The sequence below is a fragment of the Takifugu flavidus genome, chromosome 20, assembly GCF_003711565.1.
Source record: "Takifugu flavidus isolate HTHZ2018 chromosome 20, ASM371156v2, whole genome shotgun sequence".
In the NCBI taxonomy this organism is placed as follows: domain Eukaryota; kingdom Metazoa; phylum Chordata; class Actinopteri; order Tetraodontiformes; family Tetraodontidae; genus Takifugu; species Takifugu flavidus.
The window spans coordinates 2,012,395-2,037,760 of NC_079539.1; the positions used below are offsets into that span (position 1 = coordinate 2,012,395).

The window sequence follows — 25,366 nt, forward strand, 5'->3', positions numbered from 1 at the left end:
AAACAACCCAGGAATAAAACGGGCTAGGCTTCACATTTCATAAACTTGGGATCTCGTTACGTAAACATGCAGGATTAGTCGAGCTGACGTCTGCGTGGGTGCCCTCACCTGCTGTTTTAGTTTTGTTAAGTGGCCTATAAATTGTAGGGTTTGGTGACTGGAGGAGCCTGAATGCATCTCATGGCTCTTAAAGCAATTATAAACGATGTTGTGCGAATGTTGAAAGCAAAGGACTCGACAACCTGTTTTCTTGTGATCTTCAAGTCCCAGAGAGCCTGGAAGTGACTTGGCTTCATTTATCGGAGCTCCAACAGCTTCCCTGGAGTCAGCAAGTGGGTTTTACCCGCTCTTATAGATCACATATAAGCACGTCAACAGCTGGAGCTCCAAGTGGAGTTGCTGGTTGTTATTACATCTGAATTCAATAAAAGCTGTGCTCATAGATCAGTGTAAGGTCAATCAGTGGAGCTCAGAACCTCCTGCTGCCTTCACAGACACGTTAAGGCAGAAGACAGGTCGTCACAGCAACGGCAGATATGACGCTGAGAGCCGTGTTGGAGAAATCCTTGGAAAACAAAGAACATAAACATAAGTGAAGCCTCGAGACTTTTCTATTATGTAGCTTCTGTTCGCAGCGTTCCAGCTCCAGTCACATCATCTTACAAGCCAAACATATGTTTGGTTCCAAACGCGTACATGCGCACGCCCTGACCTCTGTGAGAGAGGCAAATGCACATCGGTCAGACCTGTCAGACCACATCATCCTCCGCCAATGGGCCGCAAAGTAAACACAAACACTTTCAACGTGTGTGACGAAGTTGTGTGTCTGTCAAGCGTTCATGCATTCAGACACGCACGCACGCACAGACGCATATTTGGACAGCGTCTATCACGCATTATCAAACGGGCAGGATCGCATTTTTGTCACCTCACTGATCCAACCATGCACTCCCCAGGCTGCAACACTGAGGCAGGGATGAAATGTGTGGGAGAAATGAGGAAAAGACGGGAAGACAGAAAGAGGGTGGAACACAAAACTGGGACAGGCGGTAGATTAAGCTCAGTGACTATGGAGATACAGCAGTGCCGGGGACGGTTCCTCGTACGCTAACATATGCGCGATGCTGCGTGCGCTGCGGCACACGTAGATTGCAAATGTGGAGATAATTCCCAAAACTGCCGTGGGAATGTGACATTTCTGCTCAAAAGGAGTGGAACAAACCCACAGAACCGTTCAATAAATGTGAACTACACACGGGCTTCAGCAATTAGCTGTAGCGTCTGCTCGGATCCGCGGAGCTTGATCACAACACATGATGTTAAATGTAGGGCAAGAATGAATCCGTCCGCTCCTTCATCCGTCTTCCAGCTGTTTTCCCAGAATCCCTCAGTATCCCTGCTATATGAGTGATGAAGCCCTGTTTGCTTTTTGTCATGTTCCTCCAGGTCTCGCCTCGCGGACTTCCACATGAACTGCCAAATGACGCCTCACACGGTCACCAGCTGCCCCCATGATAACTACCACGGCTGCCTCATGTCCTACGTCGGCCTCATTGGTGCGTTTGATATCTTATATTCACATAGGTGTTTATGGGATGGTCAGGAACAGACAGCAGGTGTTTATATCGCAGGAATTAGCATGATTGGTCAGATTAAAGCCGTGATAATGACTCGGTTACCAATGTAAACTTTACTAAACAAGCTGAGTCACTCTCAGACTCCTGCCAGTAATGTTTATCCCAATCCCAATGCTCAAGCGCCAGTTATAGCGCAACATTTAGCCTAGCATGTAGCACAACACCAGCAATGGGGCGGCTGGAAAAGCTGAGAGCAACGTGACGCCATGTTAAACACCAAAACAACCAATAAAATGAAAGTAAAGAAACAGCCTGAGGAAAGCCGGATAGGTTGAGCCTAATTATTATTCCTCCTGAACAACGGCTGCTTTAACCCCCCCACCTCTGCGCCAGGCTCCGACGTGACGCCCAACTACAGTGACAGCAACCCCTCCAACATCACCATCGGCCTGTGGTGTAGCTGCAGGGGAACCGGCAGACAGGAGACGGAGTGTGAAGCTTTTCACCACGACTTCACACACAACACCTGCCTCAGTGAGCCCCCCCCCACGCACACACACACACACACACACACACCACACACACACACACACACACACACACACACACACACACACACCACACCCCCTGTGATCAACAACATATAATCTTTCAGTACGACCGCAGGGCTGAATACAGATGTCATACATCCATAGGAGAAACGACTCACACTTCTCTTCACTTTGAGCTCTAACTGCTTTAAATCAACCGCTGGATGAGCTGAGAAGAGCTTTTTTTTTCTTTTAAGCTTGTTTATTCTTGTCAAAGCAACTTTCCATCACTTTGTCACAGAAAATGCCATCCAGTCCTTCGGCTACGGCCCAGAGGGAGGGACGCTTCCCGCTACCGAGCCGTCAGCCACCATCTTACCCCCCGCCCAGCCGCCAATCATCTCTAAACCCTCTCCCGCGCTTCACGGCAACGCCATCAAGCCCATGGACAGCGCGTGCATGTTTTCCACGTGTGCTAACCTGCAGGTGAGCTCCTGTGGATCTACAGTAACTGTGCGGAGTTACAGCCAGGAAATTCAGGAGAAAAAGCAACTTCCAGGACGACCATTGATTCTGCCGAAATGGTGGCTGGATACACAAAAGCCCATTAAATAGGGCGCTGCTTTGTTGTTATTGATCCGTGCTGGTTTAAGCGTGCATGCAGCAGTTTTAAAGATGTCCTTTTATTACGCTGTAAAATGCTCCAGCACATTGAGCTGGGCCGTGCAACCCTGGAGCTCTTGACCTTCTGCCATGATGGCGTCAAGTCCACGTTGGAACCCGTCCAGTATCTGCAGGACGTGGTGAAGGTCAAAGGTCTGCGAGAGATTGAAGATGTCAATCAAAACGGTGACCAGACGGCCGTTTCTTCCTCGCAACGGCTCCTTTTTGGGGGAATTTGCTGGTCACATTTGATATTTTCATGCAAAACATTGAAAATGATGATTTTTCATATTTTAAAGGGATTCTATGAATCTCCTGGAATAAAACGTTATTGTTGTCAGTATTCTGCAGAATCTAAAACGCCTGTAGGAAGAGTGTGTTAGTGAAGTGTGTGTGTGTTTGCGACCGACTGGCCACCCCTCCAGGTCCCCGTGACCCTAATTAGGAACAAGCGTTGATTAACATGAATAAAAAGAAGAAGTTTAAGTTACAAAATTATGTTTGCGACTTTAGAAAAGTTCTTGTTATAGTTGAATCACAGCGTCGCAGCTCTGAGTCTTCTTTGAGGTCCAAACATCGCGGCTCATAGAAAACCCCATCCGTCAGCGTTACCACAGCAACGGGCGCGTTTGCTTCCGCTAAATGTGGCAGCAGAAAGATGAAGAGACGGGAAAAACTGTGGACGCTGCGTATCGCTTCCCTCACGATGCTGCGAAGCTTCTCCTTTAGATCACCCCCCCACCGAGAGTGGGACAGCCACGCTGGGCTCGTAGGAAGGGGACCTGCGGGGTGGCGGCGTCTCAGAAGAGGTCAGCGAAGTGAGAACGTTCGGTCCGACTGTGTGTGAAGCAGAGCTGGAGCTTTTCTTCCTGTTTCCGATGATTTCCTGACACAAAAATTGAGTGACTGATGGGTTCCGAAGATCAGATGTGGCTCTGACAGCCTGGCAGAGATATGTTAATGAAGTCCTGACAAGGAGGCCGGTGTGTGCGTGTGCGTGTGTGTGTGTGTGTGTGTGTGTGTGTGTGTTGTGTGTGTGTGTGTTGTGTGTGTGTGTGTGTGTGTGTGTGTCACAAGATTAGATGTATTTTGCATGCAGGCTGTGCGAAGAACTGCTGGTTTCTGAGTTTGAACCTCTTCTAATTATCTCCTCGGTGTGTTTTTATGGAAACTCTCCTGCATAATGTATGTTGACGTACAATCGGGCCGAACTGCGTTTGTACAGTTTTACACACCCGTGGAGCTTTCAGGGAACTGCGGCAGCGCTGGAGATTGGGTCTAAAGGCGGCAGCCCTCACTGGGAGTTTTAAAATTCTCCTCGTGAGGACCTGATGAACTCTGCGTACCCGCGGTGGGAGGATGTTGGGTTTTTTTCCCTAATGGGTTCTTGTTTTTTTACAGGATGGAGGCCAAAAGTGTGTCCCCTCTGATGAGTTTGAGTGTGAGGAGGTAAGGAAACCTAATTACACCTCCATATCCTGGCAGTAATTACAGACAAATGCATCTTGTAAAAAAAAATGTTTGGGGGGGGGGGACTGCTCATATTGTTCTCCATCTGTCTCTCTCTCTCTGCTTATCTTTCTGTCTTTCTCTCTCTCTTGCACACAAGATCAAGATATGAATGTTTCTGTTGCCCCTCCAGTTATTTTAGACGGTTTAAGATAAATAAAATAAAGCCCAGAAAATATGAGGATTTTCGACGCAAATTAGCTTTGGCCAGCATGCCAGTGGAATTTTTTTGTGACTATAAATACACAAAACCCTCTTCTAGACGGAGGATTTCACCATGTTCTGGATATCTAACGTGCAATTTTCTAAATACTGATTAGCATTTTCAGGCTTAACGTGGGGGGATGTCGCAAAATTAGCTAAAACGCCCACCAGAAGCACCCAAATGCAAACGATTCTCGTACTTTGAGTTGCTAATTTTGTTAGCTTCCCCTACCATGGTGTGTGTGCATGTGTGTGTGTGCGTGTGTGTGCTGGACCCTTCTCTGTTAGTAACATGAGCATGAGTTTGGGTGTTTTCATTAGAACAAGGAAGCTCCACTCAAATCTTTCTGCCCTTCTTTTCTCCCTCCTCTTCCTCCTCCTCCCTACAGGCTCTCTTGGCCCAGGGGTCAATAGACTCTCAGGACTCAGCAGGGGCCAAGAGCAGCGGCCCTTCAGCTCCACTCGTGCACATCTCCGTGCACGAGTGGACCGTGTGCGTGCTCGTCCCTCTGACGCTTCCGCTCTTCATCTCATAAGCACACGTTCACACATGCACAAGCAAGACCTCGACATTCACACGCACACGTGCACATACATGACCCAGAGAAAGTCACATGACTCGGTACCCTCCGCCACAGGGAAATGTCAAAGAGGAAGCGTCAGGGATGACTGAGGAGAGAATGTGTCGTAGAAGAACATTAAGATCATCCGACTCCACCCCCCCAACTCTCTCTCTCTCTCACACACACACACCACACACACACACACACACACACACAGAGGAGAAGGGATGAAATGTGAACTGGAGCACTGTGGCTCTGTATGAGCGAGACGGAGAGACTCTTTCTGGATTTTGGATCACACTCGGCCGTTGCCTTTGTGTGCTCACTGGCTCTGACTTCCCCCCTCCAGCGTTTTTGGGAACTGAGGCGACTGCGCTGGAAACGCAGGGACGTCGACTCAAGCACAAAATATCACACGGACCAAAACAACTCAAGCAGCACTTGTGCGAATCATCAGTCTAACAGAGACTTTACTGGTTTACAGGCCACACGGAGACACAACAGTCACAGCATTGCTCCCTGGGACCTCTCTCTTACACACACACACACACACACACACACACACACATACACACACCTTTCAACGCATCCACGGGCAAACAGGGTCCCCACAAGGACGCAAACATGTGTGTCGTACGGCAGTGTGTGCGCGTGTGTATTTGCAGATGTTTATTTTCCTTTCGTTCTTGACTTTCTGTACACACTTCATTTAATGTGGAACATGAAAAAGTCCCTCCAAATGGATCTCAATGGAGAGTATATATATATATATATACTCTTAGACTGTCTACGTCTAAGTCAGACATTTCACCTGCTGTAAGTGTATAGTTTTGTGAGTGCTGTGTGTGTGTGTGGTGTGTGTGTGTGTGGTGTGTGTGTGTGTTGTGTGTGTGTGTGTGTGTGTGTGTGTGTGTCACAAGATTAGATGTATTCTGCATGCAGGCTGTGCGAAGAACTGCTGGTTTCTGAGTTTGAACCTCTTCTAATTATCTCCTCGGTGTGTTTTTATGGAAACTCTCCTGCATAATGTATGTTGACGTACAATCGGGCCGAACTGCGTTTGTACAGTTTTACACACCCGTGGAGCTTTCAGGGAACTGCGGCAGCGCTGGAGATTGGGTCTGAAGGCGGCAGCCCTCACTGGGAGTTTTAAAATTCTCCTCGTGAGGACCTGATGAACTCTGCGTACCCGCGGTGGGAGGATGTTGGGTTTTTTTCCCTAATGGGTTCTTGTTTTTTTACAGGATGGAGGCCAAAAGTGTGTCCCCTCTGATGAGTTTGAGTGTGAGGAGGTAAGGAAACCTAATTACACCTCCATATCCTGGCAGTAATTACAGACAAATGCATCTTGTAAAAAAAAATGTTTGGGGGGGGGGGACTGCTCATATTGTTCTCCATCTGTCTCTCTCTCTCTGCTTATCTTTCTGTCTTTCTCTCTCTCTTGCACACAAGATCAAGATATGAATGTTTCTGTTGCCCCTCCAGTTATTTTAGACGGTTTAAGATAAATAAAATAAAGCCCAGAAAATATGAGGATTTTCGACGCAAATTAGCTTTGGCCAGCATGCCAGTGGAATTTTTTTGTGACTATAAATACACAAAACCCTCTTCTAGACGGAGGATTTCACCATGTTCTGGATATCTAACGTGCAATTTTCTAAATACTGATTAGCATTTTCAGGCTTAACGTGGGGGGATGTCGCAAAATTAGCTAAAACGCCCACCGGAAGCACCCAAATGCAAACGATTCTCGTACTTTGAGTTGCTAATTTTGTTAGCTTCCCCTACCATGGTGTGTGTGCATGTGTGTGTGTGCGTGTGTGTGCTGGACCCTTCTCTGTTAGTAACATGAGCATGAGTTTGGGTGTTTTCATTAGAACAAGGAAGCTCCACTCAAATCTTTCTGCCCTTCTTTTCTCCCTCCTCTTCCTCCTCCTCCCTACAGGCTCTCTTGGCCCAGGGGTCAATAGACTCTCAGGACTCAGCAGGGGCCAAGAGCAGCGGCCCTTCAGCTCCACTCGTGCACATCTCCGTGCACGAGTGGACCGTGTGCGTGCTCGTCCCTCTGACGCTTCCGCTCTTCATCTCATAAGCACACGTTCACACATGCACAAGCAAGACCTCGACATTCACACGCACACGTGCACATACATGACCCAGAGAAAGTCACATGACTCGGTACCCTCCGCCACAGGGAAATGTCAAAGAGGAAGCGTCAGGGATGACTGAGGAGAGAATGTGTCGTAGAAGAACATTAAGATCATCCGACTCCACCCCCCCAACTCTCTCTCTCTCACACACACACACACACACACCCACACACACACACACACACAGAGGAGAAGGGATGAAATGTGAACTGGAGCACTGTGGCTCTGTATGAGCGAGACGGAGAGACTCTTTCTGGATTTTGGATCACACTCGGCCGTTGCCTTTGTGTGCTCACTGGCTCTGACTTCCCCCCTCCAGCGTTTTTGGGAACTGAGGCGACTGCGCTGGAAACGCAGGGACGTCGACTCAAGCACAAAATATCACACGGACCAAAACAACTCAAGCAGCACTTGTGCGAATCATCAGTCTAACAGAGACTTTACTGGTTTACAGGCCACACGGAGACACAACAGTCACAGCATTGCTCCCTGGGACCTCTCTCTTACACACACACACACACACACACACACACACACACATACACACACCTTTCAACGCATCCACGGGCAAACAGGGTCCCCACAAGGACGCAAACATGTGTGTCGTACGGCAGTGTGTGCGCGTGTGTATTTGCAGATGTTTATTTTCCTTTCGTTCTTGACTTTCTGTACACACTTCATTTAATGTGGAACATGAAAAAGTCCCTCCAAATGGATCTCAATGGAGAGTATATATATATATATATACTCTTAGACTGTCTACGTCTAAGTCAGACATTTCACCTGCTGTAAGTGTATAGTTTTGTGAGTGCTGTGTGTGTGTGTGTGTGTTTCTGTGTGCGTGTTTGTCGGGGACTGTGTGCGAGTGCGTGTGGATCCTGAGTGGCAGCAAAGAATGACTGTAAGATTTCAGATCTTATAAGCAGCTAAATATCACTGTGTACATTTGTAACACTGCTGAAAACGTTGACATCTGAGTATCAGTGAGTTGATGGAAGTATTTTACTGTCATTTTTTATTTGGAAACTTTCGTCAGACTATCGGAGGAGTAAAAAAAAAAACACCAGAAATGCTCCGAAAGCAGACGTCAGAGAGTTGTTTGGGGATAAAAGTTCCTGCTTGGTTTCCTCCGTGATATTTTTAACTTTTCTTTTTCTTTTCTCATAAACAATTACGCTTCAAAATTCTAAGGTTTCACCCCCGATTTACGCTCGTGTGAGCGGAAATCAGCCATATTTTAACCTTCTGGGTTTGCACCTTCATGGCGTGTTCGCCCCACACGCTCCCGGAACCATTTTTAGGAGCAGGAACTTGTTTCAGAGGGGTGAGAGGACAGGAAGAGCCTCCCACAACTTCCTGTGAAACAGCTGCAGCATCTGGCTCACACTGTTCCTGCTGTGCTCAGCATTTAGCCTCATTTATGAGATTACGGCACGCTTTCATTTACGCCTCATCTGTTCCGTCACCAATTCTGGCAGTAAAAAATGCTTGAAAATAAAAAAGGGGAAACCAGGAACTTTGATCTCGTTAAACTCCACCTGTCGATGTCCCTGTGATTGGGTCCGTAGGACTGCTTGGTGGTAAAAAACAATGTTTTCTGGCTACGCGTGAAGGCGCCTTGTGTGCGTTGCCATTGTCTTCACCTCTGTTTGAAGTTTAAAAAATAGGAAAACCTCAGATTTCTGAAGCCTCGATCGATCAATCGGACCTCCGCACAGGCAGAATTAATTAAACAAATGTAAAGTTTCTGTTTGGGGGTGTTTTAAGGCCTATTATTTTTACAGTATTTAAATGAATGCTCATTCTCACCCTCCATCTGTGGCTTTTTTGATCTGTAAAAAAAGATGAAGAAGAGCGTGTCGGCCCACAGGAGGTTCTCCCGTCCTCCAGTAGATGGAAGTTGGAGAAAGATCCGTTTCAGTGACTTTGGTGTGGCCTTACTTTACTGGTCTTTCTCACATAAAGAGAGTAGGAGGGTGGCGATCAGGCTCCTGGCGGGACAGCCTCCAGCCAATCAAATTTTTGACGCTGGAGCTAAAGGAGCGCCCGTGCCATCAACACGCAGGGTCTCCAAAGATTCAGTTTTTATGGGCCGAGAGAGGAAATGTGGGAGGAACTGGTGAAAAGAGAGGTTGTAAATTAGCTGATATGTCCGTCAACTTTAACAGCGCTACAGCAGCGTGAAATATGTGTCTGGAGTTCTAAATAAAAGTGACATCTGTAACAGTCGGTGCGTGTCTGTGCCTCTCTTGCTAGTGTCACTCACAGCTAACAGTATGTTCAACCGCTAATTATAGGCTGCTCGGCTAAAAATGAAAATGAAGGGAACCATGTTGTGAAACACCAGGTCCATCACTCTTCCAGGATCTCAACCTGTCAATAACCAGTCGACAGTCGACGAGGGATTGAGCAGGACAACCACTGCTGAGGACTGTCCCCACCCCACCAATGCTAGCAGCATCAATGTAGAGCTACGCTAGCTTCACCGCTAACGGGGGCTAAGTGGAAGTCCTCAGTCAGCCACGACAAAGACCTGCTTTCTGCTTTCCTGAAGACAATGAGAAGTGAAAAAGACTCATTTTTAGTTCCATCCGTCCCAGACGTTGTCCTCTTCATCCCAGATGTTTCACCAATCTGACCTCCAACCCCCGGAGGCTCCACTCTTCATCCGTCTGTCGAGGAGTCTCCTTCAGGCCCTTTGATTGTCACTTTTAACCCCTGATCTTCTCGCTGAGCTCCAAAATCTACCTTTGTTCACAATAATCTTCTGATTCTGACGTTTATTCTGATTTGCCTCCTCACTGAAACGCGACTCCGTGCGTAACGACTCGCACGAAACGTTCCGACAACTCTTCCTTTTTTTGTCCCGTCTTTCCCTCCAGAATAAGTTAGTGATTCATAACTTAGCCGGCGATCCCGACGACGGCGATGGAAACCCGCGCATGCTCACGGACGCTCACGCTCTGACTCACGCTCGGATGGATCAGCGAAGAAAGACTCCTGACAGGCGGAGCCGCGTCTGACTGTCAGCTGTCAAAAGCACGGTTGAATAAAACAAGAATAGGACAATCTAGGCAGCGCAGACACGTGCGTGCGTGCGCTCCACGGCTCTTATCTCTCCATTTCCCAGGGCTTTGTCACTGCGTCATCGCTTTGCTTCTCCTGGTCGGCATCAGTCTCGATTGGAGCGGCGCTGATGGCAGATTGTGGGGGAAATCGAACTTTATCTCTATTCATTTATTCCGATTTCACACCGCCCCGGCCTCCCTTATGGAAGGCAGCTGTTTTCCTCGCTTTGGAGCAACCTGCGGATGATTCCGTGAGGATGAACTGTACTTCCTCGCTCCGAAATGTTTATGAATGCTTTGCATCTTGATATCTGCTGGCAGAAATGGTTCCATCCCTTCCTGCCTTATCGATTCAGAAATGCTGGATGGGTGGAGTTGAAGAGGACTCGTCCTAAAGCTGCTGCTGTGTCCAGCTGAAAGCTTCTCATCTGCGAGGAGCTCTTTGAGATCGAGGAGACTGAAACTGTCGCTCAGATTAACGTGCTTGTCACACACAATGGGCGAAGGCAGCTGCGGTAGACGCGTCTGCCGGCGCGGAGCTGCTCGCAGGAGCGGGTTACGTCATGTGACACGGATGACGCAATGCCGACCCGCGTCCCCCGTGTCCGGTCGCTCCTCTGCAGGTAAAGTCAGAAGAGTCTGAATATAAAAGGGCAGAAGCTGTTTTTCCTCTGCTTCACTTTCAACCTTCAGCTGACCTTGGCGCTAACCACAAATATTCATGTGAACTCCTGGTCCTGATCGCACCGATTCCTTCGCCGTCCAGACCAAAATGTGCTTTTTCGGTCGCCTATAGGAACGACAGAGACCTTTGTGAATCAGTCAACATAAGGCAGGTAGATATGAGTGTCCCAAAGGCTGATGTGTATATTAAGTCATTAGGTCAAGTCCGTTTTGTCGTGGTCTCGTTAATCTTCCAAATTTGCCCTAAATCTTTGATGTGTGTCCCCTGGAGGAGCTCAGGGAGCCACAAGACCCCTTTTTGACTCCTCATTCTTCGCACTAAGCGTTTCTTTAAAGGCGGCAGGTTGCAGGTGCTGCCAGGTAGGAGTCTGTGTAATGTTTCATGTCAGCTGGCTCACAGCGACAGCGTTCCCGCTCCACCCCTGTCCATCGAGCGGCGGACGCCAGGAAGTGACTCGGGGAAAAGCCGTAATTTAGCCAGCAAATGAGGTTAGGCGAGTACGAGTGTGGCCACAGGCGGGACGTCTGGGCCGCGGTTAACGAGAGCTGACACACCCGGCAAATGGCCCAGGCCTCCGAACAGGATGCTAATAAGTGTGAATGTGTGTGAAAATAGAGCCAGCGTTAGTAAAGACCTCATCAGTGACTCACGCTGGGCCTGCAGAGCCCTGCGGCTCAGGTGATTGCCTTCAGCGTTCCCATGTTTGAGCACGCGCGTGTGGGAGATAATGTGACCGCCGCACCTGGAGATCAGAACAAAACTCTTTAGACAGAAAAAAGAGAGTTTGGGCCTGTTCTGGCTACAGACTGGTGTTCATCACCACCAGTTACCTTCAGAGACCCATTTCTCCTCACTCAGCCTGCAGGAGCGTCGTCAGGAACGAGGATGTGACCAACGAGGCGGCAACGGGGCCGTTCTAAAGACGCCAGCGAGTGAAGGGTGACTAAAAACGACCATGACGACGAAGACGACTTCTGGAAATCGTATTTGAGTTGATGCTTCTGGACCTCAACCATGGATCCCTCCGCTCTGAAAGGCGTCCACAGGCGCCGTTTAGCTCAGTCCCGAGATGAAACTGCACGTAGCGGCGGCCGTCTGACCTCTCGCCTGAAAGCGTGCATAAATGCAGCCAGCAGGGCGACATTTCTAATGACACGTGACACATCCCAGCGTGTCATTTTCTATGTAATCTAAGCTTTATATATTAAACTGTATCTGCGGCTGAAGGGCACTTTTCCGTGTCACTATAGCAACAAGTGCGGGGGATCATTATGGGAGAAACAAAGAGACAGAAGGGCTCCGAGACACTGATGGGATTAAAAATGAGGAAAGAGTCCAAACAGTAAAAGGGAAACAGGATATCTTCTTTGCAGGGGACGCCTCATTAATTCTGTCTGCTCGTTTATTCTTTCCATCTGTTTGCGGCGTCCTCCGAGCTCTCCGCACCACGCGGTGCCAATCACAGAGGTAATCAAATAATCCCATGCAAATGTGCTGGAAATGAAGAAAGGCTCCTGTGAGCCGCCTTCGGGCTCACGTGTGGACGTTTGGTATCCGCAGGTCGGGGATGTCGTCACTTCCGGAGGACCTGATCCGCCTCCTTCCGCCTGCTGTCATTCGAGCGGAGAACCTTCTCCCTCCATTTTGAGTGTTTTTCACCACATTCTTCCTTCAGAAACTGTTAATCTCGTTAAAAGTCCTCTTCCCGACTCCAAAGAAGGTTTTTTTTTGCCACCTCTTGAGCTGTGCTGAGATGCTTTGTGAATAAATTTATCTGTTCCAGGATCAGGTCTTCAAAGGGTGTCTGTTAGATAACGATGTGGGAGCTTCTGTCATTTATTCATTTATTAGTAAGTTAAAGCGGAACGACAGGTTTGTGCACCAGATTATCTAATGTTGCCTATTGAATATTCCCTGTCAGGGGTCATAGGGTCAACGACCTCGACCTTAAAACATACGGAGAGCTCCTCACAAGTCTCATCACACAAAAGTGTGTATAGACTGTATACACACACATATTTCATATATGTCTGCATTAAGTCGAGGCAGCTATGAGTGTTTTTGAGGAATAAAGAGGGCGAGATAGATGAGAACACGTGTGGCTTCAACGCGTTGCTGTTAACACTGTGAAATTGGAAGGGAGGAAGTGAGAGGTGGCGCCAGGGATTAAGAGGTAGGAAATAGCAAAGAGACGTGATAGAGGTAATAGAAGGTGGAAGAAACATGATTTACACGTACTAAAGAGGACCACGTATGTCCACGGCATGGAGACGGGGGGTGGGGGGGGGACGCTGTGAGGATGACGGCGACAGTGGCTTCAGTCACAGTCGGAAGTGTGCACGGTCACAGCGGCTGACAGCGTTCATGTACGTGGAAAGGCTTCAGAGGGGATGGCAGGGGCACTTTAACGTCCCCAGTGTGCAGCTGGAGGACGCATTCTAAATATAAAACACAATAAACTGACAACTGGAGGTCGGGTGAACGCGTGTCGGGCAGGTTCAAGTCAGAGGTTCACGCCATCCACTGGCTTTGAGGAGCTGGTTCACATCTCGCTGGTGTGCTGCTGTAGCTGATAATTCTGGGGGTTTAACATGTATACGAGGGCGATCAGCCCCCACGTGGTCAGAAATGCTGGTTTTTATCAGCGTGAATAATCGGCCTCAAATAATATCCCCCCGCTTTGCATTTGTTGGCACGCTAGCAAATTAGCATTAACCAGCTAGCACAGATTTGGCTCCCAAACCAAAGTAACCAAACGTTGACCCGCTAAACATCCCAACACGTGTTTGATCTCATATACGAGGATCCATCCAGAAACACCTCCAGCAGATTTTTTTTTTTTAATCCACGCACTTTAGTTTCTCCGGCAGCACGTTTTAGCTCTGGATAAATCTGATCGTTTGTGCGTTTGCCAGCGTGTTTATGGGCTTTTCTTCTCTCCTCTTTTTCTCTCTCAGTTGTGTTCTGGGCTGCTTCGGTTCTATATTTCCTCCTAAAGATGGCCATTGATCAGGCCTGCCATCAGGACGCCTCCTTCTCTGCGTCGATGCAGACACACTCGATCATTACTCAGTAAACGCAGGAAGTGTTGCTAGCGGTAGCTCAGGCCGCGCGTGCTACATACGAAACACTTTTCATTTTGTTCTTTATTTGCGGCCACATTTAAACGTCGCACCTCCACTACTGGAGGACAGTTGGCTTCCATTCAGGGTACTTTCTTCCATCCCTTAAAGTGACAGAGGAGAAATGGAGACGTTAAAACGATGTTTCGTTTTTTTCTGGAGGTTTAATCTCTCTTTGTTCGTTTGAGAGCAGCTGCTTGCTTTGAGCGGTGTTTGGTGATAAGTAGAGTGTTTAAAGGTGCTGGTATCAGCCAAATCTCTGGTATTGTAAGGAAGAATAAGGGCATCCATCACCCACAGGATACACGTCTGCTGGATAAGAGGAGGCTGAGGGAGAGAAACCAGCAAATCCACCCTTGAAAAATGTGTCTGAGACAGCAAGACGCTGTTTTAACTTCGCTTCACTGATCCCAACTCATTTCTCCCCCCTAATTTAAATGTAACACTGCCACCCGTTCCTTTCCAGATGTCACTCCACATGTTTCCTTTAGCTTTAGATTAAAAAAGCAAAACAAACAGACGTTCCACTAAAGTCTTCTGGGCTCCATCACCCAATAACAAGTGAAAAATAGTTGTGCTTTAGACATTTTCAACCTTTTTTAATCTTTCACTGTCCAAAATTGAACATCACCTTTACGACCCTTTCTCCTGTTTACACTAACACAAGCATTAATTAGCAATTTAGCACCCAAAACCAACGTCCAATTTAAAGGAGCAGGTTGGATCGGGGCAGTTCTCGTGGTAATAGAATGAAAGCGTGTAAAGGATTTGTACGGTGTTACAGTTGGTCACTAAGTAGCTCCCGACTCTAAACGCTTTCTTGTCGTTCCAACTGTAAGATGAGATCCTCCGAGCCTGCGGAGATGAAGATGGAACGCATAGAAAAAGCCTGACAGGAGCATCCGTGATGACAGCTGGTGATTATAAATCCCCATTTCCCCATCATGGAGTCTTCTTAAAGTGTCTCAGAGATTCTTCATATGGCTCCGAGGGAGAGGAGCGGTGTGGAGGCTCAACTCAGTCCAGCGTGTGTGTGTGTGTGTGTGTGGTGTATGTGCATTTAAATAATGTGCATTAGTATAAGAGGAGCTGTGATTGTCAGTGTGGTCTGATGCAGTCAGGATGCATTAGAGCCTCAGTCAGGGGCTTCCAACATGGCTCCAGGGTCTAAACTTCTATAGGAGGAAGCAGCTCACTCATGAATGTGGAGGGGAAACATGACAAAGAGCCAGCACCACATTTCTAGACCGTTATTAATTCGGCAGAGAGGTTTTAAGCAAAGGTCTCATTTCCAGGGAAAGCATTCCTGACGCGTGTGTGTCGTGCATCAGGGCTGATACGGTCGACCTGTGCGCTGGTTTTTCTAGCTGCACTGTTGAAAAACGGTGCTAACAATAATCCCACAATAAGTGTGATTTTCATGTGTTTCCACTTCGCACCTCCACGCTCTGACCTTTCATTTCAAAGGGCTTCTTCTTCCTGTAAATATAAGCTGTAGAGAGCAGAGAAAACAAAGCTAAAGTGGCCATTTTTATCCATTCAGGCTGTTCCCCCTCTCAATTCACACATGAGGCTCTTTATAAAAAGCGTCCATTGGGCCAATTAGATTCCTTTGCTCAGCCCTGATCTCCCTGGACCTTCTTCATTTCCTCCCTTAGATGGAGAACAGCAGGGAGGAGAGCAGTTTTCCTTTAGGGCCCACTAGTTTTAGAGCAACCTACTTACCAGTGTCAGGGTGTCAGACTGTCTCAGTATACAAGACACAAGCAATTTATTTTGTGCACATTAGAGTCTGCCGCGGCTCCCTCTTCACCCGCTGTCTATGTTTCCGCTGCGAGTCATTTATTTTCTTCACTTAAACAGATTCTATTTGGGTCCGGTGGTATTTGTTTCCCAGCGAAGGTACACCGGGTACACGGGCTATTTATAGTCCTGCAGATATTACCCTTGACCTCACTTTCCACTGTCGTTGTCCACCCTCTGTGGAAAAATGAGCACTGGAGAAACAAACCTCCTGTCTGTCGGAGACGGAGAACCTGGGGCGGCGTTTCAGTAGATAAAGAGTTCTGAAACTGCTCGGTGGAGTTAGCCGCTGACGCTGCAAAGATGGCAAATGATGATGTGTGGGGGGGTGGGGGTAGCGTTTGAGACGTGACTGACGGCTCAGATCGAACGTTACTGGTGACGCCGCTTACAGGAAGTGAATATTCTGTCTGTGTCTATAAGGAGGAAGTTGTTTAGTAGTTAATATGTGTTTGTGTCTGTATGGGGGGGGGGACTGGGATGAGCTGGTTGTTGGGTCAACCCTGGGGAAATCTGTCCAGGGGTTCAGCCTGGTTTGGGAGGAAACCGCTGACTCAATCATGCAGCTGTTGTCTACACACTCCTGTGTTTGCTGTCAGGGCTGTGTGTGAGTGGCGTCTGAGGCGTGGGGGCTGCCAAAGCTAGCCCAGAGTGTGGACGCTCCCTGGCAACGGGCCCAGCGGCATCGCTTCCATCGCCTGTGTAGAACCTGCTGTGGGGCCTCTGTGCAGAGTGCAGAGGCAGGATTTCATTGTTGAAAACCGGCTTTGTTGAGCACAGACGGTGATCGCAGACAGGTGTCGCCGGCACCACCAGGCTTTAGGGGTCACCAGCACACAACGGACATGCTCCTCTCCCAACGTGCCATTGCTATTTGCTAATGATACGCCTTGTTTACCTGCAGTTATCTACATTTTATGACTATTTAAAAACACAAACATTAGGAATCCAGCTGCACATCCACACGCTGACGTCCTAAAGATTCAGTCTGCTATCTCAGCCAAAGGAGACACAAATGAACACATATGGCTCTATAGTAAAGAATCTATACAAACAACATGAGCCTGTTCTTGGTTCCCTCTTCTTCCAGATGTTTCAGACCTCATTTGTGTCTTGTTTTCCACATTTTCTATTTGCACCATAGGTTCAAATTTGCTGTTATTCTTTTTTAATTGCCATTGTTTTCCCTTTATACCGCTTTTTTACTGCTGCGGCGCTTCGGTCAGCTCTTTTTAAACGTCCTCGTTGACTAAATCAGGACATGATTTGACACCGGTATCTTTTAATATTCAACACATTAAACTGCTTTTAGTCCTGACTGTGAATTTTAATGTTGCATGTTTGTTACAAACAGTGAGAGAGAGAGAGAGAGAGAGAGAGAGAGAGAGAGAGAGAGAGAGAGAGAGAGAGAGAGAGACTGCTTTCCCACTTATTTTCCGCAGTCACATCGTTTAAAACACAGCCCTGCGATAATCAGTGTGAAATGAAACTGCAGACTGCATTAAGGGCTGTTGACAGGCTGTCTGTGCGCCTCCTCTGAGCCTCACTGGAGAGGACAGTTGCAGATATCAATGTGATCAGAGCAGCCCGGCGGTGCTGCGGGGCCAGATTACCAGCAAACTGCGCCCGGTGTCCTATTAGATACACAGTGTGCCTCAAATAAAGCGTTGTGCCCTATGGAGGGGACGCTGTTGGGAAATAAAAGTTCAGTAACATGACGCTGCTGTTCCTGAAATAGCAGTGGAACACAACAGAAACGGAGCTTGTTGTCCCGAGGGAAGAGATGGGAGAGATTGTAGTCAGGGGGAAGGAGAGAAAGCAGGATTTAGGAAGCTGCTCGCGCAGACCTCTGCTCTGGAAATGCTCGCACGTGGCCGTGTGGGAGCTCTGAGGGTGCGCAGCGGTGTTTTAGCAATGAAAACAAACATCACAGAGGTTGAGAACTGTTACAAAATGCTCCTCCTGAGCCACTAAGGAGGTGAGGAGACATAAAAAAAGAGCCAAATATAGGTTGACACTATTAATAATAAGCACATTTGGAGTTTTGATGGGCCAAATGTGGTCAAATCATCAGAAAATGACATCACATCGATTTTTTCTTGACCTGAGAAACATGTTGGCACAGAACCAAGATGTGACAGGGTATTCAAGAGGAGCTGGGCATGATGCTCACGGCAACCAACCGCCGTCGGCCCGGCTACGCTCCCTCGCTCAGGAGGGACGTTATTGATGAGGCTACAGCAGGTGAACTGCGTCACGCATGAAGATTGACGGCTGAGAGCCCGTCCCTAGCCTGCCCATCGCTCCTGGTGGCGTGGCTTCATGCAAATACCAGGAGAAATATTGCTTTATTAAAGGCTGTGATGTGGCTGCAGCCAACCTCTGCAACCAGAGACATAAAAATGGCCGTTTAATAAAGCGAAAGTGCGGCACAGCCTTGCAGGGAATGAGAGATTCATGTCCTCACGTCGTCCACTGCTCAGCCGCGAGTCGTTCAGGGCTCTTTTACATGTTTTATGTTTAGCATCACTGCCAATCAGTAACTAATGGAGTTACATTCAATCTATGGCTGCATGATTTAACTATATTGAATCAAATATCCCGTTATTAACTTGACGAGCCCTTTCAACCAGCCCAGGCAGTTATAGGCTGCTACTTTAGCAGTTGTTTGATGTCTGTAAGAAAAGCACTGAAGCGCCATTTAATTCCAAATCCAAAAACAGTAAAAGTCACTTTAAGGTTGAGCCAAAATGGGAATTTGATGCAAACCTCTGTAAAGTGGCTCCTCATATACTTTCACCAATAAAGCAACGTGGAACTCATCTGACTTCATCTCCAAAATGCAGAAAGTTTTCAAGAAAGTAATGAACTAATAAAATAAATAAGGATAGTGTGCGGGTCAGACGGACTGACAGAAAATGCATGAAAGGAATGTTTCTTTCAGTTAATCTATACGTTAGCATATTGAAAAGTCAAAAGTCCATCTTTTTTAGTTAACTCAGTAACAAATCTAGAGTAGTTCAAACCCCTAAAGCCCATCGTCTTCATCACCCGCCCATTCAAAAGTGACCAATGACTCCAGTTCAAAGAACTGGCCGCGTCGCCTTGGCAACGCTTCCCCCGGACTGCCTCGCCCTGCAGACGCCGTCACCAACAGGCTCAACTGGGAGGCGAGATGGTTTCTGTTTATCGTGGCAACTGGAAAACAGCTCCAGATGTCGACATCAGCAGTCAGACCAGATCTGATGCGTTCGCAGGACGTCTGTGAACACAAACATCCTCTGGCAAGGTACCTAAAGGTTTCCGAGCGCCACGGACATGCTAATGCGACACCGTCAACACGGGTTCTGTGGACCAGGCCAACGAGGCAAAAATACTGGGAAAAGTAGGTTTTTACTGAGGTGAATCAGGAGCCACGATGTGCCTCATAACTCAAAGGGGAGTGCATGTTGCAACAGCAGGACTTTGGTCGCTAATTTCCCACCCGAGCATTCCCATTTGAACTTGAATGTACATGCGTGCGCGACGTGCAAAGGCCTTTGTCTTTTGTCCTTCTGCCGGTTTCCCTCATTAATGAAATGACACGAACAGAGAGCGACGCTTTATGTTGATCACATGTTGCCTCAGCCAAACGTCCCTGAATGTGGAGCGTGTGTTGGGGAGAATATTCCTCTTTTTCGCTGCGAGCCAGACAGATTTGTTCCTGTACAGTGACCTATATGTGTACACAGAGTGTAATAACGCTGGCAAACAGCTGAGACCACCAAACACTTTGTGCTGACCATCTGCAGAGGGGCACCCTGGGAAATTAAGTGAACAAACACTGTTAATTAGTGGAAGATGTTTATGAATAAACAGAATTTTCTGGTCATTAACTGGCTGTGACTTTATCTCTTTTTTGCGGGGGGGGATCTCTGGACTCTGGAATCAAAATCAAGACACGAAGCAACCGGCTGGCTTTGGATGAGTCAGTTACTTCACTTGTAGAGGTTTGATGATCCCACTAATGACTAAAATGTTTATTATGCATCGTATGTAAACTTTGTTTTAATCATCCCACATTAAATCCCCCCCCAGCTCAGACTGTTTCATTATTTATTACGCAGGCGGGCAGTTGGGAAGAGAACTTTTTAAGGTTGCTCAAGATTTTCCCTTCAAACATGCATCAACTTTGGAAATGATTCAGCAGTTGAAGCGATAAATAAACCTTGTTTGTTTGCCTTGGTGTGGAGCCTTCCACAGCCCGATGAAGAGCCGTGGCAGATTGGAGCCGCAGCGGTGGCTCCGTATTCACACATGTATCTGCCAGGTTAATTCCTTCTATATTCTTTTGTAACCAAACATACTGGTAAAATTGGCAGGATTCACAATTTTAGGATGACAAACTGATTCTTTTCCAGTTTTTGTTGGGGCCCAAGATTGGACTTCTTTCGCTACATATGCAATCTGCCAGATAAAGAGGGCTGACGGAGCGTTGGAAGCTATTTTTAGCTTAAAAAACAACACATTTTTCACCTTGTGCATATGGAGGTGCATGCGTTTGCGGTCCAGCGTGAATCAAAATTACAATTATCTGTGAGCGTTTTTGCTGCCATCTGCCAACAGCCTGGTGAAAAGAGTTCCAACAGTGTGCAGCGATGTTTAGTTCAGTGGAACCAATCCTGGCGAGCCGAGGGGATTAACGCGGAGAATGGAAGTGAAACTTACCGTTCTGTTGCATCAACTTCTCCTTTCTCTTCTTCTGGGGATTCAGACAGATCAGGCTGCGCTTCTCTCAAGTCCGGAAGGTGCACAGTTGCATCAGGGCTCATTTAGGCTTTTATTATCATTGTAACAGCAATGAAAACAGAATTTTTTAATCTGTTTTTATTGGCTTAATCAGTGCGCGCAGCTTAAGTGTGAGAAGTTCAGGGTTATGGGACTTTAGAGTTATGACTTGTTTTACTATTTTACCATAAAACACTCATTCAAAGAGCTCAGAAGATCAACCGTGAGTGGTTTGGGCCAAGCTCTAACGCAGCACCTGTGTAAATCTCAGATCATTCTCCTCTAGAATAAAGTGCTGAATTAAATGTGGAATGTCTGAGTGCAAATATATAGCTGGTGGTTGGCAAAAAGGCAACTTTCTATTTATTTATTTCAATAAAAGTATTAAGTCTAAAGGAAAGTTTCAGCCGTGGATAAACTGCTGCTGTAAGCTCGGGGTGGGTTTGGTATCAGGTACTAGAAGTGGCCGCACAGACACATGAAGGTAAATCTGGGCTCCCAAAGAAGTTCTGTGAAGGAAATCCTGCAGTCTGTTCCCTCTTATCTTCATGCTTTTTGCCTGCTGTCTGAAGTGAATGGTCGGCAGGAGGAACGCTGTAATTTTCCCTCATCCTGTCCCTCCTTTCTCCGAGCTGACAGCATGTATTAATACAGCTTTTACAGCAGCTGTTTAATGTGGGATTTCTGGGTGTAAGGTGAGCTTTTCAAAGCCGCAACCCGTGTGTGTGTGTGTGGTGTGTGTGTGTGTTTCAGGGATGTTGTGCCTCAGCAGAAAACTGGCTGAGGGATGACTGTTCCTGCTCCTGACCTGAATGTCTCCGTGGGCTTAATACCAGTTCACACTCACATTCCTGGACACTCGGGCTCAGACAGACATTAGCATTCATGGAGGATACACTCGCACGTGTTCCATAAACTACGCCTTCTGTTCAACCACGTAGGTGGTTACAGTTTTCAGGTGTCAGTCATTATGATAAACACCTGTATCTTTCTCCACATTAGGCTTAGCACATTAGGCTTTTTCCTGCTGCTCACGCACATTTGTCTTGTTATGTCTGACTCTCGGATACGATAAGCACACCCTGGAGAGCTGTTTAAAGACTGTGGGATTTTGCAGATTTTCCAGTCCATAGGTTTTCTATTTGTAGATTCATTTGAAAATTGACACTTAAATAGTTTTTTTTTTCTTTTTTGCATTATAACTGATGACAAATGTTAACAGCTAGAATCAACATCTGTCACGCGAGCATCAGATCATATGAAGGATCCGCTGTAGATGATCTCAGGTGATGTTCGAGGGTGGGTGCAAATCCCGTATTAAACCCTATCTGGAACCTTTATCTGTGGGCACTAAATGGGCAGAAATATCTGCAATTTTAATGCTTCTGAATCCAAAGCGAGGCGCCGCAGCAGGTGAAGGTCCTGACTGAGTCATTCAGCTGGAGCTGCTGAAAGAACTGAGAATGCTGCTTCAGCTTTCAGTTCTTTGATTTTTTTGTCCTTCCTCCAGTGTTCTGATTTGCATGTTTGGCGTCAGGCTGCAAATCAAACCGCTTCTGCGGGGCCCGGTTCTGTAGATAGTGCATTCACTGGCTCCCGTGGACTTTTGGGAGGGATTTTATAAGCAACATTTCTCATTATTGCGCCTTTGTCAGCCTCGTCCTGCAGCAGGGCTCTCCCTTTATCCCTGCATCTTTCTTTCTCTCCTTTCTCAATTCCTTTTGTGAATTTTTAGTTTTTTACTAATTAGAGCCAAATGACACATATATTCAGTAAATGTGGAAGAGCCCGGGCGTGCACAAGTCTACGGTTTAAGAGAACACACCTAATGAACAACTTAAAACAGACTTTCAGGAAGCTGTTAAGAAGATGCTGCTTGATGAGACCTATTGGGATTTTATTCTATCATTTAACAAGATTTCTACACATTTAACACAAATATTATTTGAGGGAATTATTTAAACATTTCCAACCTGACAGTATTGCAGAAAGAATGCGCATAAACATTTCCAAATGAAGGACTGCTTCACCTTAACAAGGTCCACCTGCATGTTCATGGTGTCGAGACTTCAGAGACTATTTTATGTGGCTGTAAGTGTTTCTGATGGGAAATGTTTCTCCTTGCCTTTACACCACACTGATAATGACTCCAAGAGGTATTTGATATTGGTCAGGGCTGCACAGACTGTGTTGACCAGTTGTTCTAGAGCTTTAGAGCATTCTGGTGGTGGATGTTACAGCTTCACTGCTTCTCTGCACTGAGCTTTGGTGGTAAACTCACATCCCATCAGCGACAGCTTGTCAAATTCTGATCAGTGATGGCTGCTGAGTGTTTTTGGCTTTTAGTAAATGTGGAACTTTTACATAAAGAGCAAAGTCGCCAAAATAATGGAAAAAACACATTTTTCAAAGTCTGTTTTAGTAACAGGATTTTTAAATGTCAGTCTAATTTGTGTGCTCAAGGTGCCGAGTTTGAAAGAAGTGCAACTACCTTTTACTTCCATATCTGAGATGAGTCACAGTTAAAAGCACTTTATTTTCCAATTATATCAAGCTCTTTTCGTAGAAATGAAATAGTTGCCATGTTTATGTTTTAAACATATTGTCCATGCAAACGAGGCTCGGCAGATGACATTTGCATGTGAGCGTGGAGATCGTGCATCGCTGTGTGAGCTGCACTCTCGTGGATGTTGGACGTGTTGGGTCATGTATCTGTCTCCCCAGTTGGCTTCAGCCTGCAGCTGTGAGTAATTCCGTTATACACCTGCACCATCACTGCGCCGAAAAAGGTTAAAGATGAGAAGATGAAGGTTAAACTGTATTGATCTGGATCAAACATGGGGGGCAGAGAGGGACTGTAAACATATTGGCGAGGGAGGGAATTCAAACAGACAGATGTAATCAAGTGTTGATGAATCTCTTCAGGAGGAGCGGCTGCCGATGCAGAGCAGCAGAGAAGAGAGAGTCTGTTGCCTCACTACACCTTGTTCCTGTCACGGCCGTGTCTCACCTGTCAGCACTTCTCTCCCACGCTAGAGGTAAAGGTTTTACACCGTCGCTATGGTTGAGTACGACATGGTGGTCCTGGGTTTTGGGTTTAAGCCGGTTGAGCCGTTTGTGTAGCAACGATTGAGGTTTGATGCAGGTTGTTAGACACACAGAATATACAGATACAGATGTGCTGCCCTCTTGTGGGAAAGACTTTGCTGCCGAGTATCGGCTAAATGTGTGAACGGCCCGATGACTTGGCCAAGAGCAGCGCTATCAAACACGAGGCCCGTTGCGAACTCTGATGTGACGTTTTAACCTCGAAGTTTTTTCTTCAAATGGGTCGATAACCATTAACCATTAACCAGTGCATGGTCAGCCGGAAAATAGTGATGGAGTCCTCATCAGTGGACAAGGCCGCCCTCTGTTGTTGGGCTGCGGTACCACAGAACAACCACAGCATCATGACTGACGGCTGAGCTCCGCCTGCGATGGGGCGCTCCTCTAGGTCCACTTCTTTACTTGTCCGGCTATCAATCTTCACCAGTTCATACATGGCAGCACAAAAAGGGACCAGACTCTAACTTCATGTAATCCGTGTTCCAGCTAAAAATTGGATTATTCTATACGTCTGGTGCTATTTATGTGCATTTCCCTGCTCTCGGTTTTGAGTATTGTAATTTCCTATAAGGGCAGAACCTCTGGAAAACACGAGTAACAAAGTGTACTTATCATTTCTCCTGTTCTCCTTCTTATTGTCTTCTTTCCTTTCATTTGCTAATGCCGCTTTTTCTCTTTTCTTCTTGTAGCTTCTATTAAACGTGATTTTATCTCCCAAATGCCTATTTTCCTTCCAACTCTCCCCGTTGTGTTTTAACACGTCTCTTTTTGCCGTCTCTCCTATTCTTGTCAGTTCTTGTTTTCCCCATCCCTCGCTCGAAGCGCTTTCTCTCAGTTGATGGAAGAATTTGGGCTTCAAAAGATCGTCAGCACTTCACATCTGCAAAACACACAGACGCGCGGAGGTAATTGCCAAAGCACCTCCGCTGTTACAATAATAGGTTGTCAACCCACACACCCAAGTAAACACACATAAAATCTTTATTAAGATGCAGAAGCAGCCAAGAAGGAATCCAACCTGATGAAAACAGGCTTTTTTTTTGCAGCGGAGAGAGTGAGGGGAGACATCTCCCTCTAATGGTATGAGGGACAGAGCAAATCCTGAGGCGGAGAGAAGGAACTGACAAATCTGCAGGCTGCAGATAAACACAGAGGTGAAGAAAAGTGGAGAATAAGAGAGTGGCGGCGCGGCGTATGGAAGGGAAAACAGAGTGGCTGAGCCTGCGGATTCACTGCCTCTGATTAGAGCCTGACCTGAAGCCTGAGCTGTTAAATCCCAAATACAAGAGCCCTTCTGAAGACTGGACCACCACACCACGCTGAGCTAAATCCCAAACCTAAGACCTCAAATCTGGACCCACACCAAGCCACACCTATGCATTAGAACATATTGTATATCCGGCCCTTGGAACAAAATTGGAAAAGTAAACTTAGACGATTGACACAAACTGTTAGCAGACACTTTAATCACAGACTAACAGAGATGGTTTTGCCCTGGAGAGGTGTGGCTATCCAGCTGAAAAAAAGCATTCATTTATTTTCCTTTTATTTCCTTTCCTTAGTATCATCCACCACATTTAGAGGACCTGCGGCCCTGTGAGGTCTGTAGTGTGATAT

General features: G+C 46.9%; 1 protein-coding gene and 1 long non-coding RNA gene across 4 annotated transcripts in view; both read left to right on the plus strand.

Annotated features, from left to right (window-relative positions):
• LOC130517400 (GDNF family receptor alpha-2-like) overlaps nt 1-5,898 on the plus strand; it is a 56,834-nt gene extending 50,936 nt beyond the window's left edge. For all 3 annotated transcript variants that reach the window (XM_057019244.1, XM_057019243.1, XM_057019242.1), the window contains 5 exons: nt 1,447-1,556; nt 1,971-2,111; nt 2,409-2,593; nt 4,172-4,219; nt 4,873-5,898. In XM_057019244.1, the coding sequence (XP_056875224.1) occupies nt 1,447-1,556; nt 1,971-2,111; nt 2,409-2,593; nt 4,172-4,219; nt 4,873-5,019 (631 nt within the window). In that variant the 3' untranslated portion in view covers nt 5,020-5,898. The remainder of the gene's footprint in view (nt 1-1,446; nt 1,557-1,970; nt 2,112-2,408; nt 2,594-4,171; nt 4,220-4,872) is intronic.
• A 41-nt stretch (nt 5,899-5,939) lies between these two features.
• LOC130516805 (uncharacterized) lies at nt 5,940-9,425 on the plus strand. Its single transcript, XR_008947590.1, has 2 exons — nt 5,940-6,338; nt 6,992-9,425. It is a non-coding gene; the product is annotated as an uncharacterized LOC130516805 (long non-coding RNA).
• The last annotated feature ends 15,941 nt before the right edge of the window (nt 9,426-25,366 follow it).